Source organism: Drosophila grimshawi, unplaced genomic scaffold (assembly GCF_018153295.1).
Source record: "Drosophila grimshawi isolate 15287-2541.00 unplaced genomic scaffold, ASM1815329v1 contig_44, whole genome shotgun sequence".
NCBI classification, from domain to species: domain Eukaryota; kingdom Metazoa; phylum Arthropoda; class Insecta; order Diptera; family Drosophilidae; genus Drosophila; species Drosophila grimshawi.
Genome location: NW_025063240.1, coordinates 14497180 through 14516496, shown reverse-complemented (window position 1 = coordinate 14516496; position 19317 = coordinate 14497180). Strand labels below are relative to the sequence as shown.

The window sequence follows — 19317 nt, the reverse complement described above, 5'->3', positions numbered from 1 at the left end:
TATCGCATTATCCGCGATCAGCTTACCTTTGGGCAGTGCTGTAAAATGCATAAACATTATTTATATCGATATGTTTTGAGCACAATCGGACATGTCGTGGTTTGGTAATGTGCATTGTTTTGGAAAAAATAAGTGATTACCCTACAATCTACTCAAAATTCGCAATATAAACAATAATTAACTCAGCCAAACCAGAAGTCTGCTTGAGTTATCAACTGAAAGTGTACACAAATAATATACATCTCAAATTGAGGTTCCCATTTGGCTTTGGCAAATTTAGAGGATCTACAACTGGCTGATAAAGCTATCAGCGAGCGTACATAGCTAAACCCGATAACTGCGCAGTAATATATATATATATATATATATATATATATATATATATATATATATTTATATACATACATATATATTGCATATGTATAATATATGCCCATGTATTCTGTACGTGTATGCATGTCCTTTAATTTTGATGACAACGCAGTCATACGCTAGGAACCGAAAGAAACAGCGAACATAGCAACAACAATGTCAACTGCGGGAAATGTTGCTGAGCCAGCTAAAAATATGACGCTCTGGCTTAACGAGGGCAATAACAACAACAACAGCAGTACAAACAAGTATATTGCACCATCAGCATCGAGCGCTCATCCAAAAATGTGCGCCAGCAGTATAACAAATGAGGTAGCAACAGAATTCAATGAAATCTGCAAAAAGGCGCAAGATGGTCAAAAAATTATGATTATTATGCGCGGAGCCCCCGGCAGCGGTAAGACAACCCTAGCTAAAACACTTCTACAGCAAATTCGTGTGCTGGATGAGCATTATTCGATCGGTGATTTTGTGCATAGCAGCGATGATTTCTTTGTCACGTGCCGTGGATACGAGTTCAATCCGACGCAATTGTCCGATGCCCATGAGTGGAATAAGCAGCGGGTGCTCTGCAAGGCAGCCACCGGTTGGAGTCCCATCATCGTGGACAACACAAACATAATGGTGTGGGAGATGCAGCCTTATGTGCAAATTGCCGTACAACATGGCTACGTACTGGAGCTATTGGAGCCAAAGACCAGCTGGTGCAAATCACCTGGTAAATTGGCGCAAAGGAATGTGCATCGTGTACCAAAGGAAAACATTGAACGGATGCTGGATCGGTACGAGAAGACCAGCGTTGTCGAGCTCCTAAAGGTGAGTCAAATCTGACAATTGCATCCATCCCCTTTAATTTCATTTCTATTCAACAGTTGCTCAAAGAAACCAAATATACAGTGCCAATACCGCAGCTGCGTTCAATTCCACCACTGCCACAGTTGGCAGCGCCATCAAAGCCGTCGCTGCAGCCGGAAGTTTCCAATGCCGATTCGAATGGCATTAAGCTGAATATCAATGCGCAAACCTGGGTGCCATATGAGAAAAATGCGAACAGTTATTGGGCACAGCAGCAGCAACCGCAAGGCGTGTTACCAATGCAAACAAACGTTGTTGCTGGCGTTGCGGCAACAAGTGAAAATTCATTACTCGACCTTTTGCGTGATGAACCAACTATTTCAACGGTTGCGCCAGTATCATCGACAGATGACGACATCAAAGTGCTGCAGCGTCATTGCTTAAACTGTCCAAATGAGGCGACTGGCTTTGTGCTGCTGCGACAAATGTATCCCAACAAACAGTTGGCAGGTCTCTGGGACTTGTTTGTAAAGTGCAACGGCGATGTGGATTGGGCTGTCGATATATTAATCAAAGAGGATGAGCTCACCGCAGACGGCTCTGACTATGCGGAGGATGCGTTGTTGCTGGAAAGCGATGAATTTCAATGTGATTGCAACAATAAATCTCAAAAATTGATTGTTCAATTGCAAACACAACCACCGCCAGTCGCTCTGTCGCTCAAAACCCAGGCGAAACCACAACGTCAGCCGCGTGCTAGACGAAATGCCTCAGGCCAGGGTGCTGCCAACAGCAGCGCAAACAAGGAGCTGCAGTTGCAGATTGAGAACCGTTTTGTATTGGCCGATGATCAGTACTCGGAGCATACGAGAAAAGTGCGCGATATACGCAATGGGATTTTAGATCAGCCGCTGGCGCCCGTCGAGCCAGCACCGTTAATGCCCTGCACTGGTGCTGATGAGGACGACGAAGATTCTGAGGATAATGCGCTGCTGGAAATGGATTTGGATGACAATTTAATTGCACAACTTCGCAGTCACTTTCAGTGGGAGGGTGAAATGCTGCCAACAGAGCCGGAATCTTTGCCAACCAAAGTGTTTGTTCCGCGCAGCCTGGCCAAGCAGCTTTACATGGTATGGATGGAAGCGGTGCACAATCAACTCGAGGAGCAGCGTCAGCAAACGTTGCGCGACGACGAACAGTTTGCCCGACTGCTAAAGCATCCCAAATACGCCGAGTGCAGCGAATCGCCCGGCAATGTGAACGAACTGCTCGACATGGAGCTGGCCTGGAGCATTTACAACAGCGAACAGCAGGCAGCTAATCAGGCGACACGTCATAAGCCCAACGACATTGCAACGCATCTGACCAAAATGAAGCTATGCGAGAAATTTCCAGAAATTCCAAACGATACCGTTCTGCAGGTCTTTTCAGACACTGAGAACAACTATGTGAAGACCGTGGAGGTGCTGGACAGCAATGTGCAGAGCGATCTAACTGGCCCCGAACTCTATGAGCAGGCGCTGCGGGAAAATAGAAAGGTGGCCACAATTCAATCTTACATTGCACAATTCATATTAATAATAGTTGTCTCTGATTTGTGATAGCTTAATGAACAGGAGCAACAGACGCCGTCAAAGTCATTAAGTCCACGGCCGACAGTCAACGCCAAGTCGCCGCAGTTGCATGAGGAGGCGAAATGTGCGGCATTGCGGGACTTTGAGGAGACCCGTAATCTAGCCGCCCATCACGCCCAATTGAGAGCCGAATGCAATTTAAAAGCCAAGCAGGCAATTCAGCATGGCAACGGTAGTGTGGCTCTCTACTATTCAGAGATTGCGCAGCTGCACAAAAAGAAGATCGATGTGTTCAATCATCGTGCCGCTAACTGCATCATGGAGGTGCACAAGCATACTCAGAACAATCCGGATCTACTTGATCTACACTATCTGCACACAATGGAAGCAATTAGCAGTCTCGATCTGTTTCTTGATCGTCATATAACCGTGCTGCGCAACTGCACGCGGGTCTATAAGCATGTGTTCATCATAACGGGTCGAGGATTGCACAGCGCCAATGGTGTCTCCACCATTAAGAAGAACGTCAAGGCGCGACTGGGTGAGCGGCGTTTGCGGTAAGTCTCTGGAAATGTAAATACATACTTGTTTCTTATTTCAATCAATAATTTCGTTTTTCAGCTGGCAGGAGGTTAATCCAGGTTTGCTGCGGGTCAAGATCTTTTCGGCATCGCGTCACTCCAAAAATTTTTGATCAGTTTTTAAAGCATGAATTTATGACAGAGTTAATCTCAAGATATCCTTTTTGAGCTACCTCATTTTAGGACACATCTTTTGCATAAGTTTTCTTACCAAATTAACAGTTACCAGCTACTTTCGTATTACTTTTTGTGTTCATCAATACATTCCCTCCGCGCTAATTTTTAAGCACCCATTTAATCATCATCACAACTTTATTTGTTTGCAAGAATATTCTAAAATTAAGTTTAAAACGGTAACATTTCCAAATTAAGAAAGTCTTTTTCTATAGTCTATATGCATATATGTATCTTCAATGGGGCTTTAAACGTTGGGAGCGGGTTTCAGAAATTAGAAAGTATGGAAAATATATATGTTTGTTAATTTGCGCCTCTTAAAGATCTTAATGTGCATCATTGAATAGTTTTACCATTTAAGTCCTTGGGTGATCGTTTTAAAAAAATCAAAAGTCGGAGTACTTCCAATGATATTGTATATATGTATATCGAATATGTACACAGGAAATACATTATTTCAAATAAGATTTTAACATATATTTAAATTTTAAGCCAAATATTAATGCGTAAGTGAAAATTATTGCAGTTTTACTTGTATTGTATGCTCAACAATAATTTAAATAAATTTCTAGCTATAAGTATTTTGGGATTGTTACGATTTATGCTTAAGGTTGTTTTAATACCATTGATGAACACAGAGACTTAAGTAACCTAATTTGCCTCTATTAATCTGGAAGTAAGTACGTTGCAAGCTATATATTATCTTGCACTTTGGTCAGAGTTAAGGACAGCTGCGTGAATCACTACATTTCTAAGAGCTTCCGAGGCTTAGCACCTGCTTGGATTACAAAACCCAGCCTCTCGTCCTGGTTCCTAGATTTCAGGTAGCAGGAAAGCTATTTCATACGAAAATTGTGCCTACCTGCACAGTATTGGAATGCCCATCATAAAAGAAAAACGAACGTGCCGTTTAATGTTTGAAACATGGAAAGACATATGTTTTTACTACATAAACTCAAAATTTGAAACATAAAATTATATAAACATTATTCTTTTCATCCTTTCAGATACACAAAGTGTACAAAGAGTGCTTGTTAACAACACATATCGAAAACTTAAGTCTAGAAATTCAGTGGCAGTCGAAACGAACGTGTCCCATATATGACTTTGGTTCGGGTCTAGGTTATCCATTAGAAAATATATAAATGCTAGGTATGCTCATCTTGTAGCTGGTTGCAAGGCGATTGATTTTCCTTGCCGTCAATGTTCAGGCGATTCATGGCAACCAGTTCCATTAGATTAACCCGACTACGCTTTGGTGTATAACGCGTGGCCGAATTCGAGTTTGAGCATCCCGCGCTCTTGTTGAGCTTCTCACGCGGCGGTGTATGCAGAAAGACACCCTCAAATATGGTTTCCAAGCTGTTGTCGTGACTGATGACACCAGTTGTTGAATCGTTTCCATTCTCGCTGGGTGCACTGATTTGTGCATTGATCTCGTGCAAGGCCACAAACTCCGGATTGTTTTGGCGTTCAGGACTGCGCTGCTGTTGTGCCGCCTGTTGCTGCTTTGGCGTTTCAATATCCGACACATTCAAGTCATCAATGGGTGATGGTGTGCGGCCATGTGGCGAGTAGGCGCGTATTTCGAAAGCGGGCAGCTCATCACAGTCAGCCGGTTCGTCCAGATCACGCTCGAAGGCCAGCGACAAATCACTTTCGCTGTCTAGCGAGGACAGTGAGCACTGTAGGATATTGGAGCTGTTTAGCTGTTGTTGCTCAATGCTGCACATATTCAGTGTATTTACCGCATCCGCATCCGATGTTGAGTCCATGGCGTGCGCTATGCCTGCTGTACTTATATGCAATGCCGAGATATCGTCAAGCATTACAGATATGTATGTGGAAAATGCGATGCCCTTCGCTGATCGCTGACCTGCCCGCGCTCTGCCTCTTTTGGGTAGATGGATTCGCGGGACTCAAGGGTTCTCAGCGCAGGTAGTCAATTGCCTCAAGCGCTTTCAATTTATTGCCGCACCAGTCGGCTGGTAAACAAATAATTGTTATTTATCGAAATAACAAATCGATAACAAGAAATTCATGTCAAATTGACGGTGTGACCGAATGCGTAAAAGAAAAAAATTAGTACTTACTTGACTTAAATTTTTGACGTTACGATTACAAATCCCAAGCTTTTGCTATATGAATATATGTGATGTATAAGAGGAATTTGATAGTATTACCAACTAACTAGTCTTAGATTAGTTTGTCCCAATGCAACTCATGTTTCTGTTTGCGTAAAATTGTATTTAGTTTGTGCTTTCAGATACAGTGTAGTAGTTATTAAAATTAATAATACGTATTAGGTTTACCATTTGCTCTTGATAACCAGAGGCAGCGACTTTGTTTCCCAAGTAGATGGCATAGCGCATAAACTTCTCAAACTCGCCCTCTTCAAATATCAATCGCTTGTAGCGCGGATGTTCAAACTTCTGTTCCTCGTTCAAAACAAAGGGCTTTGAGTGCAATATCCTATATAAAAACAAAAATAGAAGTTAGCATAAGTAAATAAGAAATTGGTTTAAATTATAATAAAATCGTAATTTTCTACGCACTTGCAAAAACGTAGCGCAATCACAAGAATGCTATCAATAGTCTCTCGGAACTTGGCGCTTCGTCGATTGAGCAATGAGAGGAATGCGATCTTCTTTAAGTATTCCACGTGCCGCTGGTAGAGTCCTTCAATCGAATCGACGGCGCACAGCTCGTCGGTAAAGGATTTCCACGTGGCCTGCAAGACTGTTGTCTCCAAATGATTTTGCAGCGTGATCACAAAATGCGCCAGTTTGTGTCGCACCATTTGCAGATTACGGTAATGCGATGACCTCTGCATTGACCAACCGTGGAGTTTGGACAACTGCTGCAGGTGCCGATAGGCGCGCTCCAGCATATAGTTGACATGACGAAGTTTTATTAAGTGCGAGAATATTTGGCCATACTTGGCCATCGTCTCCACACTGATTACCAAATTAAGCGGCCAGTCCACTTTGCATGTCAATTGAAATATGGACAAGAGATCGATACTCATCAGATCAAAGGACTCCGGGATGTGTGTACTATTTAACTCGAGATTATCAGCTACAAGAGCTGCACAAGTGCCTTCCGCCATTCGGTTGCCGATCGCATTGTTAACTATAGAATCTAGAGTACCCCTATTGCATAAATTGTGTGGCGCCACGCCCGATTCGATTTGTTGCAGAATACTCGCTATAAGTTGAGTGCCAAACTCGCCGTCCAGCAAAAAGAAGTAATTACGCAACTGGCAAAAATGCTCAAATACATTCAGATCCTGAAATATGCGCAACACCTCGTTGCGCAAGAGCGACAAATGCGCATTCAGTGGCACCATCACAGACAATTGCATATACCGTTTGATCATAAACGGATCGTGTGCGATTGTTGGCTGCACCGGCTTTGCCAATGGCTTCAAGCTGAACATTGGTTTGACTTCTCCTTCAGTCACAGTATCGGGCTCCGTCACACCTGTCGATACTGATGATATTGGCGGATCTGTGTTCACGTGATTGATATCAGAATGGATTCTACGCTTGATATTATTGTTATTGGCCGCATCGACAACCTCGTTGGGAATGGCGTTGGCAAACGGTTCAGCTTCCACATCCGATGTGGTGGACATGGGCGTTGAGGTGTCCTGTGCAGTCTCCACGTACAGCTTGTGGCGCTCCAAGGGCAAATGCAGACCATTGTCAGAGGCTTCAATTAATTTGGAGTCATCTCTTATCGGATGGCGATGCTCAAGTTCCGTGTCCGAGTGCAGCAATCGCTGCTCGCGTTCACCTTGACCATCGTCGTCATCACTATTGAGCGAACTGAACTTGTTGTGCTGATGCATGCGCTGACGATTGCGCTGCAGGTCACTCAATTCCTCGAGATTCATGTTCATATCGGGCGGCCGTTGAGTTAGCTCATCTGTACAACTAAGCACACGCAAGCGATTAGCTTTGGCATCGCTATAACCTGATGCACTGGTGGTCGTTGTACCCTGATTAAGTTTCACCTGTATATAGCACTCCTGAAATTGATCAGAGCATAGATTGCGCATACGATTGCGTGCCATATCCCCGTCATCATTATTGTTATCATTATCATTCGAGTTGAGCACATCTTCCGACTGATTTTTGGACAGCACCGTCTCTGAATTGGGCTTACACTTCAACAGGAGTTCTGAATCTGCTTCCTCGCATGATAAATAGCTGCGATTACTGCTTGTGCTGTCGTCTGGACTGATGGCCACTTTGGTCGATTCTAGCGGAATTGTGACCTTTTCCAATGCAGCAATTTGTTCCTGCAGCGCCTGCTTGTGGCGTTGCAAACGTTGCTCCTCCAGCTGATCGCATTGCCCTTGATAGGCGAGCTCAATCACAAGTTCATTGCGTCGCTGCTCCAAACGTTCCTGCTGCTGCTGTTCCTGCTGTTCGTTGAGTTCATCGTATCGTCGCTGCTTGGCAGCGTCCGCAATTAATTGCAAGTGCTTCTGGCGCTGTTTCCAGTCAGCAATGTGCGCTTGAGTGCAATCCCACATGCGGTTACCGAAGCGCTGACTACTCGCTGTATATTCGTCTACGATGCTTTTCATTTTGAAGGGGTTTTGGATATTCTGCATTAACTGCTTGTAGTGTTGCTCCAACTTTTGTGTCATTTCGCTCAACTGCTCCTCTGACATGCAGACAACAAGTTCGAGATGTTTCAATTTAAAAACCACATGCTGTAAGCAATCAGCTGGTTATAATATGATTATCTCTATATCCATATACAAACCTGAGCATTGTATGTTTGCAGCAAGCGATTGTATTTGCCGCATTGCAGAATGGTCTGTTCACAGCCAACTAGAAACGCTGGCACCGCATCCGGGCGCAGATAATAGCCCCTGTCGAAAAATTCTTTGCTGCGCTCGTGTATCGAGTGCGGCATGCAGCCGTTAATGAACAGCTCGTTGAAGGGCTCGTCGAGCTCGCCTTGGTATATCCAACGCTCCAGCTGGCCATAGTATGTGACGGCCAAAGACCTCAACAGGTACAATAGCAGTTGCGAGTATTCACTATTTACGGACATCTTAATGGCTGACCAAACGAAGCTTAACAGGCCGGCGCCATTTATTCCTTTGGCGATGTTCACTGCTCAATTTAAATGCAGTTTTAGCGTCGCCAGCTATTGAGTAGTATAAAATATACTCACTTCTGAAATCGTCGTGAAACAATTTATTCAACTGCTGCAGCATCTGCATGGCGGGTCCTGTGATGTGCAGGAGCTGTAACAAGCTATTGGCACTTACCGACAGTAAAAATTGTCGACTGTTCGCAAGGAACACTATAATTGCCTGTCGCAGAGCCTGCAAAAGACATTATATAGTACATAATATAGTAAAAACTGATGAGCACAAATAGCTTACTCGATTCAGAGGACGTTCGCAATGATTTAATGTGCCATGCCATTGAGTACGGTCGCATAGATTGCGATACGCATCGCCGGAGGCAAGAAATGGTTGCACAAACTCATCCAGAACCTCGGACTGCACGTTGCTGAGCGTTGTATTTGGCTTGAGTACGAAACGTCCATCGTCCGTGCGAATAAACGTTGTCGATTGCAGACCAGCTACAGATCGACAATTATATGGTATTAACTTTATGGATATATATATATATTCGTAACTTTGCTTACCCGCATTATATTTGAGATGATCGATCAGATTGGGCAACTCAATAAAATACAACTCCAATGTGTGATCCCGGTGCCATTTAAGTTCATTGCCCGCGTTCACATCTGAGATAAAGTTCTTTTTAAGCTGTGACCACGGCTTCTTTGGCATCCGATTAGCTTTGATATCAGGCGGAAACGTTTTGCATTTGTTCTGTGCCGGCAAATTGAATTTGACACGCTTCTTTTCCATCTTGTGTTCCTTCATGCGTGCCATCGAGTCATTCAAGATTGAGCAGTTCAATTCGATATTCTTTTCGTTCCTCGATGGCTTGGGCATCGCATCAAAATTGTTTGGCAAATAGTTTGTTTGGCGGCGGAAATGGATTGGCTGCATTGAGGAACGCATCTGTTCGACAGACCTTAAATACTTCAGGTCAAAAACTGGTGGCTGCAGCTCGCCGTTGCTCTGTTCCAGTCGCAGTGGTTTCGGCACCAGCATTCGGAATTTTCTTTCTTGCCTTTCGACGCCATCGCCTTTTAATCCTTGGTTCTCTTCTGACTTCTGATCATCCTTAGATGTGCAAATACTTTGAAGACAGCGTCCAACATCGGCACCCAGTTCCGCCTCTAAATTGGCGCACAATTCATTCAACAGCTTCTGACATTGGGGCAGTCGAGGAGTACGGAAGCGGGGTCGTTTTGCAAGATCGGCTGCCAACTGACGTCGTAGCACCGATTCGTAGATTTGTGAGCGTTTCCTGGCAACTGAAGCTGGCGGAGGCACAATTGCAATCGCAGCTGTTTTTTCTGCTTCACTAAGCTCATCCTGCAGGAGTAGCACGGCTAGTTTAGTGATCTGGTCGAAGACGCTGTGGTTGGAACTGTTGCCTGTTTCCATTCAACGTTTTATTGCATTCTTTTTTTGAATAGAAATGTTAATGCAAACAGAAACAAGTAGCACTTCTTCGTTGAATGTATTGGAGATGAGATAAATTTGGATGTAACTGTTACTCACCAGTAACCATCGATAACTCAGACACGAATAAATACCATTACCAGTGACTGCTTTTAATCGACATTAATCGGCAGATTTCATATTTCCGAAGCATATGAATCTCAAGATTTGTAATTAAATAATAAAAACAAATTGGTCCGGTGACTAAATATGGTATCTGATGATACCATTAAGATACTTAGATTCATACAAATTCTTATTGGACCAAGCAAATAGTTTTGCGCTCTATTAACACCCAATCAATCATTATTTTGTATTTATCATTTTTGAGCCTTGGGAGCTTAAATGTTTAAAAGATATGAATAACTCATTTGATCATTGTAACGCTGTTTTATAGTCAGTTTTCTTGAATGTTTATTCACGTGGATTTCATTTCAAAATTATATTCCGAACACTTTGCGTAATTTTCCAAAAATGTTGAATAGAGCTGTTTACAACTTAAGTTTATTATGATTTCAATAACTTACAACTACATACGATCAGGGTAATATATATTGTTAAAGAGAACTTTTGAATAAAGACGTGTTGCTTCAATAGTGCCATAATACATTCATTGTTCTTGAGATTGACGGCATTAGCCAGTTATTTGGGGCGCAAAGTAATTTTCGAGGAGCAAAGGAAAACAGCGGTTTACGTGGGAATAAACTAAATCAAATAAAACTTGCATGAAATGTTTATAATTCGGCAAAATTAGCGCCAGCGCAACGGCATAGTGCTTATAGATCAGCCAAACTTGCAATAATAGGCTATATAATATTAGGTAAAGAGCATTTGGGAAGGCGGTGCATCAGGGGAGCTTTTTTGTAGGTTGTTGATAGATCAGACACTTTAGCTCGTCGTTGGGAACTTGTTGCACGGCTGTATAATGGATGTCTTGCGCGCTGGCACCGTTTCGGGCGTTGGTATGGCTTCACCGGTGGTCACCTTGTTGGCAAAGACCTGCTTGACGCCACCACCTTTTTGTTTAGCCATCTGATAATCACCCGAATCAAAGAACTTTTGCTACAAAAATACATTAAATGAGGGTGAAAAAGATATATAATGAAAGGTTTTTGCTTTTCAACTCACGCCCTTTTGCAGACGCTTCTGGAGGAAGGCAGAATGACCGCCAGGCACTCGTACGCCACTCGCATATTTGGACTTGAGCTTCTCCTCTTCGATTTTCTCCAAGTCCCTGGGATTGGGTGGCTCGCCCGATGGTGCTTCGTTCTCCTGTGGCGTGGTTGCTGGACTATTTTCCTCAGTAGAGCTCATGTTGTTGGCCTGTGGCACAAAACAAGACATATTTATATTTATGGGTATCAAAAATATATAAATAAATAAAAACAGAGTATACATGTAAATTGCAAATATGGCGATGGAAAATCAGCAAGGACAACCGAACCGAATTTAAAAAGCGAGCAAAAATGGCCAGATAAAATTGCATTTGATGAAACGCACACTCGCTAATGCCCATCTATGTGAGTAGGTATATACATATGTATGTGAGAGTTCAGTTCAAACATACACTCATTTACTTATTTACATAGACTTGCTAATATATAGTGCGAACAGCAACTACTAAGCGCAATATAATCGTATTAATCTCATATGCAAATATGGTTTACGATATAATACTAACGCAAAATGCTCATGCACACATGATGTACATATATATGTATTATGAATATGACTTTTTACCTTTTGTGAACGAGTAACTGTTGTTTTCCTTTTCGCAATCAAGAACGCATGTACGCCGTAAGCTTTTCGGTGTAAGTAATTTGCAAATGAACAGGCACAAACTGGCGCAATAGACGAAACAATGTAAAGTACTTGTCCTAGATGCGCTTTAAGCGAGGAAATGCACAAAACAAAATTAAAATTTTCGTTTTCCTTAACAAAATTTGTAAAATTTTTTTGGGAGACGCTACGAAATAGTGATGTATCGAATTATTCGGAATTATTGCAATCGAGTAGACGGAACAGGTTCCTTTATGATATTCATTTGATAGTTCGTTCAGTAAAACATATGTTTTTGGCACATAACATTTGAATATTTTTTGTGAAGTACTATTAATATCTAGATGGCCCGACTGCCTAGTCTTTTAGTACGGATTATATTAAAAGTCCATATTTTATTATAGTAAACAGAATAATTCGATACCATAACAGTTGCCGATGTATGGAATACAGCTGTTATTTAACATTATCGATTAAGAATTTGTGCACGAATATCGTTACAGAATCTACAGAAAGAGGTGAATCGGAAAGGCATGGCTGGAAATACATAGGTAAATTTATGTGGTCGTACTAAATAAATCTCAACATTTTCTTTCTTTTTCTATAAAAATCATATTAACATTGAAGAAAATTACCATATCAATTTACTTTCAGGACCAACAGCAATTATAGGAGTACCCCTATGATTTTATGTGTTTATTACTGTAATCTGTTGGGGCACATTGGTTCAATTTGCAGCGGCTATTGTTTATTTTGATTAAAATAAAAGTGTTTTAAATATAGCTGCGGCCTACAGCGCATATAAAACGGTCAATGATGAGCTCCAAAGATAAATCAAAGTTCAAAATGTTTCTCAAGTCAACGAAATCGGCAGGTAACAATGAAAATTCACAAAACTCAATTGTGCACTTGCTTCACTAATGTGCATTTTCCCAGGAACAGCGGGGGAGCGTACTTTGCGTCCAGAATTTGAGAGAGAGCTGCGCCCTGAGTTGCCAATCGCGCAGCGTTGCAAAATGCTTAAGGAATTGGGCGACTTGCATTTGCATAAATTTAACTTGGACGAGGTAAGCCGAACGGTACAAAGCTCCACCCGCCCGGCAAATTGATACATACACACATTTTTGCATACAGACGTACATCACTAAGCTGTGGCATCTAACCAACGATCTCATTGTGCACAACAAGCCAGCTGAAACGCGACAGATAGCTTTAACCTTCTATAAGCGGCTGATATACACCCAGTACAAAAACATTACACTGATGCGTGAAAAGTTTTTTCTGGTCATTCAAAATCATGAGGCGCATGAGGATTTGCGACACCTGTTGGAGCTACTTGAGACACTCACAGAGAATGGAAAGGATATTACCAATTTCGAGGAGAAGGTGTGAAAATTTGAACAATTGAAAAAATGTGTGCTAATATTACTGAAATTTAACAGATTGGAAAATTTATGCTGTGCTGGATACCAGCTATCACGGCTGCCAATCTGCTGTGCCCATACCTGGACATGATGGTTAATCTCATTAAGTTTAATGCGGCACACCTCGACAAAGACATACTCGTTGGAATTGTGCAGTATGTGCCTTGTGTATAACGAACTAAATGTATTTTAAATGATTGTGCTTGCTTGTTATAGACACGCTTGCGACTTGAGCTGTATCATGGCCGACGATGATATCGGACTACAGTGCTTGACCATTTTGGAAATGGTCATCGGCTATACCATTTTCCCCAGCGAACCGTTACACCAATGCATTGTCACACTGTGCCGTACCGTGAACCATGCCCGATATTGTCAATCATCCTTCAAGGTATGTCCCACTGTTATTATAGGTAACAAACTCAGTTTAATGCAATTTAGTGAACGTTTAATCGTTTAAAAACTTTGATGCTAGCTTATTGATAATACCATCTGGATAGATTATCGGCCTATGGATTGTCTCCTTTGGAGAGCGATGATTGTTAAGCAGTTGCTGTGCCTGCTCCTGGACAATCACCTCTTGTGTCTGCTTCTCGCTGATCGCTTCCTCGGTTTGCTTCTCGCTGACCACTTCCTCTGTCTGCTTCTCGCTGATCAATTCCTCAGATACCAAAGCTGGTATTGCAGTGATTGCCATGTGGCACCGGCCAGCCACATCTGGAGCACAATATTGTGATACCACATCGAAATAATGCCCGTAGGGGCAAGTCAACTCGATGGCCCGACTGCCTAGACACGCAAGGTAACGGCTGCAATTGTGGCTATGTGGCAGCAATCGACTACCTTCGCCGGCACAATCCGACAACCACTCGCCAATCTCTGGCGCTGGGATGGCTGGCCGGCATGTGCCCTTCACATCCAGCAGACAACTATTCACGCTGGCATCATAATAGTTATGCGTGGGGCAATGCTGCAATACTGCCTTACCCTCTTCGCAACGATAGTAGCTAGTGCAATCTTTTGCATTCGGCAGCATTGTGTGCTCCGGCAGAATGCAGCTGCACTGATGCGCTGGCGTTATGGTCACCGGCAAGCAGGCATTGCGCTCAGCATCAAAATAGTGGCCATAGGAGCATCTAACAATTGCGAGTTCGCCATCACTAGAACAACGTTCGTATCGTGTACAATCGTTCCGTAAACGTCGAACGCTGCTGGTGCCGTCTTTTGCCTTCTGGCAGCTTGTGGCATTCGATTCGTCGGTGGCACAGGGGCCCTTTATGCAACTTTTCTTCTGGCTGCTAAAATGGTAGCCCTGGCCACATTTCGATTCCTGGTAGCTGTTGTCTTTTCTGCCCGTGCAAATGTAGAATTTGTCACATTGCCGCTCATCCGGCAAAAAAGTCAGGGGAATGGCAATGCTGCACAGAGCCTTGATTGTCAAAGATTCGCTTCGAGTGGTGGCATCAATTATGGTTAGATGCAGCAATAGGACTATCAAATAACGCAGTTGCTCTGAAATGAAGACACGACACTTATCCCGTCAATCCCTTGTACTTCAACCGAATATCAAAATGATCACCACTTACTGCACATCATCTAGTTGTATTTATTTATTGTCTGCACAATTCCGTAGAATGTGTTGAAGTTTTGATATCTGCGCCACTTTTATGGGGCTGGGCTACAAAATTTATCAGTTCATTTCCGATTAACATGTGGAAACATCTGGGTTACAATTTGCTGTATGCTAATGAAATTGCTTTGTCTTCTCAACCCTTATCTGATCCGTTGTTATGTTTTCCCATCAATGTTTTCCTATCGATTGGCAATTGGGCTGATAATAAAACAGCTAAAACAGCAATATCGTTGAAGGTATTCCCGGTTATTTTCCGACTTCCGAAATGAGTAGCAACTAACAATATCGTAAGTTGTCATATCTGCCAATGTTATCCAAACATTTTCACTTTACAAAATGATTATCTTCAATGCCAAACATAATTTATATTTGCGCAAAATAGATAATGCAGTTTGGATGAGTCATGATTAAATTGTTCTTTCTCTGCTTAGATACATTATTAAACAGTTAGCCAAATTTAACAAATTTCTTGAATTTATTTTTCAAGCATAATAGCAACTAATCAGATCCTTGGGCATGCAGCGCAAGTGGTCGAAACCATTCTTGGATATCTTCAGGCAGATTGCTCGGGTGCCATATTCCATTGCATCGCGCAACGACAATTTGACGACTTGGATGGCAAAGATAAAGGCACCAACGAAGGTCTCGTGTTCGCCAATTGTGTCCACAATCTTTTGCGGCTTGTGAGCGCCCACTTTAAAGTAGACGCCTCCGGGCGCCAGGCAACTGGCACCCTCATCATAGTTGTCATAGATTATGGTTGGTTCGTGCGCTTCCGCTTCAGCTGTGCAACTGTTGTCCACCTTTTGTGGCACTTGTTCATCTATAGTTATATACGGACTTTTCTTCGGTTGCTTGGCCAGCCAGCATTTGCGTACAACATTCATTTTGTTGCGCACCGCCCAGACGATTTCGCGACCATTCATGTAGCCATATGCCGTCTTCACCCTCCTGTGTACGAGCACATAGTCCGCAAAGGCGGCGAGCAGTATGCTGTGTGGCCGTAAATCGAACAGATCCACAGACAGTACAATGTCCGTATCCGGAGTCCGTGCATTGTAGTCGCGAACCGCAAGAATCATGCGCACCGTCTCCTTGAAATTGCGCGATTCAAAGTGTATCCAGCTGTACTGGCGATAATCGACGGCTCCCATGAACTGCTGATAGCTGAGCTCGTGCTGCCACGTTGTATACTCGGCGGTGATGCGTACAGTCTGACCACGCACCGCGAAGAAGGTGCGATGCGCTGGCTGTTTTGGCGAGCGCGGACAGTTGGAGATGTCAATGCCCATGGTCTGGAAACTGGAGTAGAGGCTCTCGAATGCAGGTGCGCTTGTCAGCTGGCCAAGGAACTCGCAGTCGTTGCCCAATCGCCGTAAGACGTTGCAAGTATTGGTGGCAAAGCCACCAGGTCGCCAGTAACCATCTTTTGTACGGGTTTGGCAACCAGGCGTGAGTTGCTCATCACACACGTTGATTATATCCAGCGTACAGAGGCCAACAATGAGCACACGCCGTGCTGGTGGGGGAGGAGGTGGTGGCGCCTCCCGCGGCAAATACCGTACCTTCTTTACAGTTATGAACTCCTTTACAATCTGTTTTTTCATCGCAACGCAATTTTGGAATTTTTTGTTTATTTTTTTGTAATTTGTAAGTCAATTTATAGTTTATTAAAATGTTGTTGTTCATGGACACTAAGTTTAACATTTCTATTGTGATATTCTGAGACTTTTTGTTATTTGTATATTTGTATAGATCATGAAAAATCTGTTGGGCACTCAGCTGGGCTATCGTTCGATGAAGATGATGTGCAGCATACTCATGGATCAGGAGAGGTACGAGGACGCACAACTGTTGCGTGGTGCCGTCTTCCACCTCAACATGAACATCTTTGGGTCGAATATGATATTCCAGGTATCGCCGATGATCTATGCGACGAACGTGCTAATGGGCTTCCTGAAAGTATGTTTTTCAAGTCGATTATCATTATGCTTTAACTAACAAGCGTTACTCGATGTTGCATTAGGCATTGCATAGCCTGCAGGTGATTGTCACCTATGAAGTGATACTCAGCGTTCGCATGGTGATCAACAAATTCAAGCTGTCCGAGATCATCTGGGATCTGATTTGTGATATTATGTCGGCAATTGTGGACAACATTGAGGAATATGGTGCGTATTGATTGATCAATCAGTGTTGTCACTGTGATAATTGATGAATCCTTTTGCAGAGCGTTGCGGTGTTAATAAGGATCAATTGCATCATTTACAAATCAATTTCCACGAGAATATCGACTGCATTGAGAAGATGCTGCAAGATGAGCGGGCACAAATACTGTGTAATGTGGATCGCATGTACGATCTGATCGAGCGTGTGGCTGATCGTCGTCCGGAGGCATCAGTGCTGGGCTTAATCGATTATCGAACGCGTCACATTACGGCCACGCGACCGGAGTGGCTGCTGGGCTTGACACAGTTTGTGCATCGCTATTATCGCATGAGCAACGTGAATGTGCGCATTAAGACGATCGACTCACTGGCACAGATCATGAACCAGAACTGTTCCAGTTATGAGGAGGAGATACTCGATCATGTCGTTGTCACACAGCTGGCCCAGATCCATCAAGAGCCCAACGTGCTGGTGCGCACCGCTGTGGCACGTGCGCTCTCCAACTTTGCGGCACATTGCGACACAAAGCGCTGCATGGAACTGTTGGAGATACTGGAGGCGCTCATCAAACGACCGTTTGAGGAGGCGAACAGCAGCAGTTTTGTTATTAAAAGCGCGTCGGACATTGCCGACATTATTGCTGCCATCGATGGGCTTATCGATGTCTTTGCAATTAAGTTGCATCGCCTGCCTGCCACACATGCCATCAAGATTTTCAAAATTCTGACGGATCACCTCGAGCTGCACTACGATCAGCCAAAGGTTTTTGAAAAGGAGAGCATTGTACGGCTCAAGGTAAGTGTTGGAATAGTTTGATACGCGTATACATCACATACCTTATCTGTCATATACCCGGTAGATATTCAACTGGATGCTTCAGGCCCGTGCCAATGCTTCTTATCACATTGGCTACCCGGACGGTGACAATCCGGGGACAATAAAGTTTAGCCACTATTTGGGCATCGACTCGCCTTTGCCGCCTCCGGTACCGCAAACGCAAGCGACAATGATTTCAATACGACGCGCCTGTAGTCTAATTGTGCGTTGTTTGGAGCACGAGTCTGATTACCAGATCTTCCAGCTGGTAACCAAAGAGCTGCCGAAGGTGTTGCAGAACAAGGCGCTCATCCAGGGCAATGACATTGAGAAGCTGGCCACTACGCTAATTGTGCGTTGTTTGGAGCACGAGTCCGATTGCCAGAACTCCCAGACCAAAGAGCTGCCGAAGGTGTTGCAGAACAAGCCGCTCATACAGGGCAATGACGTTGAGAAGCCACCCAATACGCTGTTCAAAACCAACTCGACCAGCATCAATCGATTCAATCGGCCCACCCATGAGTACCACGGCCTGGTGTTGCCAGCAATAGCATCTCTGGTCATTTATCATGAGTGCCTGCAGGCGCAAAAGCAATCGGCCATCATTTCGTCACTGAAAAACCGCATCCTCACTGGCAACACGGCCAGCAGCACTGTCTGCATCAACGCGATGACCATTCTCATACTGGAGATGCCGGAGGCGATGATGCGCACGTTGCCAGATGTTCTACTCAAAATAAGCAAGATACCCGATACGAATACGGTGGCCATACCAGTTTTGGAGTTTTTATCCCGTAAGTAATGTGCAAGTTTATTACTTACTCACTTAACCATCTCTACTTCGTTGCAGTTTTAAATCATCTGTCAAACCATCTGTTCACAAACTTCATATTCACGCACTACATGTACGTGTTTGCCATCTCCGTACCATACACGAAGCTGGATCGATACGATCACTATACGGTATCATTGGCATACCATGTCATTGCGGGCTGGTTTCTCAAGTGTAAACTGGAGATGCGTAAGAATCTATTCGGTTACATCAAGTCGGTAAGTAAATGCCTCACCACAATTATTATTGTTGCGTAAATATTCACATTGCTTGCTGGCAGGCGTTGCAGTCGAATACCGTCAAAATCAATTCAGTGAACGTGAATGAGGATTCGTCGAATCGTAAGCGCAGCACCAGCCTTACGGAGCTTGTCAGCCGGAATAGTGCAGCGACACGCAACGACTATGAAATGCGTCTGAGGATGGACAAAACGTTGCGCAACTTTCATGCCGAATTGACGGATACCTGTTTCGATTTTTTGGCACGTCACACCTATTCGCCGTGTCCATCGTTGCCCAAGCGGTGAATTGGAATTGGATTTTGATTCTCTTG

General features: G+C 43.6%; 6 protein-coding genes across 7 annotated transcripts in view; 2 read left to right on the top strand and 4 right to left on the bottom strand.

The window, feature by feature from the left end:
• The first annotated feature begins 447 nt into the window (after positions 1 to 447).
• On the top strand, positions 448 to 4080 carry LOC6556626. Its single transcript, XM_001984193.3, has 4 exons — positions 448 to 1188; positions 1245 to 2708; positions 2775 to 3301; positions 3366 to 4080. The coding sequence occupies exons 1-4, from the start codon at positions 529 to 531 to the stop codon at positions 3436 to 3438; spliced, it is 2724 nt and encodes a 907-aa protein (XP_001984229.2). The 5' UTR covers positions 448 to 528; the 3' UTR covers positions 3439 to 4080.
• A 328-nt stretch (positions 4081 to 4408) lies between these two features.
• On the bottom strand, positions 4409 to 5655 carry LOC6556643. Its single transcript, XM_001984194.3, has 2 exons — positions 5248 to 5655; positions 4409 to 5184 (listed from the first exon to the last, which is right to left on the bottom strand). Exons 1-2 carry the CDS (start codon positions 5326 to 5328, stop codon positions 4648 to 4650), a joined length of 618 nt encoding a protein of 205 aa, XP_001984230.2. The 5' UTR covers positions 5329 to 5655; the 3' UTR covers positions 4409 to 4647.
• Positions 5656 to 5725: 70 nt separating this feature from the next.
• LOC6556649 lies at positions 5726 to 10095 on the bottom strand. Its single transcript, XM_001984195.3, has 6 exons — positions 9179 to 10095; positions 8910 to 9112; positions 8696 to 8849; positions 8279 to 8634; positions 6055 to 8225; positions 5726 to 5971 (listed from the first exon to the last, which is right to left on the bottom strand). Exons 1-6 carry the CDS (start codon positions 10053 to 10055, stop codon positions 5749 to 5751), a joined length of 3984 nt encoding a protein of 1327 aa, XP_001984231.1. The 5' UTR covers positions 10056 to 10095; the 3' UTR covers positions 5726 to 5748.
• A 414-nt stretch (positions 10096 to 10509) lies between these two features.
• On the bottom strand, positions 10510 to 12229 carry LOC6557330 (alpha-endosulfine). Its single transcript, XM_001984196.2, has 3 exons — positions 11853 to 12229; positions 11241 to 11435; positions 10510 to 11174 (listed from the first exon to the last, which is right to left on the bottom strand). The coding sequence occupies exons 2-3, from the start codon at positions 11424 to 11426 to the stop codon at positions 11001 to 11003; spliced, it is 360 nt and encodes a 119-aa protein (XP_001984232.1). The 5' UTR covers positions 11427 to 11435; positions 11853 to 12229; the 3' UTR covers positions 10510 to 11000.
• Positions 12230 to 12545: 316 nt separating this feature from the next.
• LOC6557293 (tuberin) overlaps positions 12546 to 19317 on the top strand; it is a 9807-nt gene continuing 3035 nt past the window's right edge. Inside the window, exons 1-11 of one of the 2 annotated variants that reach the window (XM_043215434.1) lie at positions 12546 to 12765; positions 12834 to 12958; positions 13026 to 13277; positions 13334 to 13470; positions 13532 to 13706; positions 16704 to 16910; positions 16975 to 17119; positions 17179 to 17912; positions 17977 to 18727; positions 18784 to 18983; positions 19046 to 19287. In XM_043215434.1, the coding sequence (XP_043071369.1) occupies positions 12705 to 12765; positions 12834 to 12958; positions 13026 to 13277; positions 13334 to 13470; positions 13532 to 13706; positions 16704 to 16910; positions 16975 to 17119; positions 17179 to 17912; positions 17977 to 18727; positions 18784 to 18983; positions 19046 to 19287 (3029 nt within the window). In that variant the 5' untranslated portion in view covers positions 12546 to 12704. Of the gene's footprint in view, positions 12766 to 12827; positions 12959 to 13025; positions 13278 to 13333; positions 13471 to 13531; positions 13707 to 16703; positions 16911 to 16974; positions 17120 to 17178; positions 17913 to 17976; positions 18728 to 18783; positions 18984 to 19045; positions 19288 to 19317 lie in introns of both variants that reach the window. The other variant, XM_043215433.1, reaches the window with a different exon arrangement.
• On the bottom strand, positions 13762 to 15242 carry LOC122322592 (peritrophin-48). The gene is made up of 2 exons (XM_043215436.1): positions 14902 to 15242; positions 13762 to 14827 (listed from the first exon to the last, which is right to left on the bottom strand). The coding sequence occupies exons 1-2, from the start codon at positions 14909 to 14911 to the stop codon at positions 13764 to 13766; spliced, it is 1074 nt and encodes a 357-aa protein (XP_043071371.1). The 5' UTR covers positions 14912 to 15242; the 3' UTR covers positions 13762 to 13763.

Bases quoted from the DNA above. Each gene is read 5' to 3' on its own strand.
- LOC6556643 (XM_001984194.3), bottom strand. From the start codon at position 5,328: ATGCTTGACGATATCTCGGCATTGCATATAAGTACAGCAGGCATAGCG. The intron at 5,185-5,247 runs GTAAATACACTG...AATATCCTACAG, and splicing joins CAACATCGGATGCGGATGCG to TGCTCACTGTCCTCGCTAGA.
- LOC6557330 (XM_001984196.2), bottom strand. From the start codon at position 11,426: ATGAGCTCTACTGAGGAAAATAGTCCAGCAACCACGCCACAGGAGAAC. The intron at 11,175-11,240 runs GTGAGTTGAAAA...GTATTTTTGTAG, and splicing joins AGAAGCGTCTGCAAAAGGGC to CAAAAGTTCTTTGATTCGGG.
- LOC6556626 (XM_001984193.3), top strand. From the start codon at position 529: ATGTCAACTGCGGGAAATGTTGCTGAGCCAGCTAAAAATATGACGCTC. The intron at 1,189-1,244 runs GTGAGTCAAATC...TCTATTCAACAG, and splicing joins GCGTTGTCGAGCTCCTAAAG to TTGCTCAAAGAAACCAAATA. The intron at 2,709-2,774 runs GTGGCCACAATT...GATTTGTGATAG, and splicing joins CGCTGCGGGAAAATAGAAAG to CTTAATGAACAGGAGCAACA.
- LOC6556649 (XM_001984195.3), bottom strand. From the start codon at position 10,055: ATGGAAACAGGCAACAGTTCCAACCACAGCGTCTTCGACCAGATCACT. The intron at 8,226-8,278 runs GTTTGTATATGG...GATTGCTTACAG, and splicing joins TGCAAACATACAATGCTCAG to CATGTGGTTTTTAAATTGAA. The intron at 5,972-6,054 runs GTGCGTAGAAAA...GTTTTTATATAG, and splicing joins ATTGCGCTACGTTTTTGCAA to GATATTGCACTCAAAGCCCT.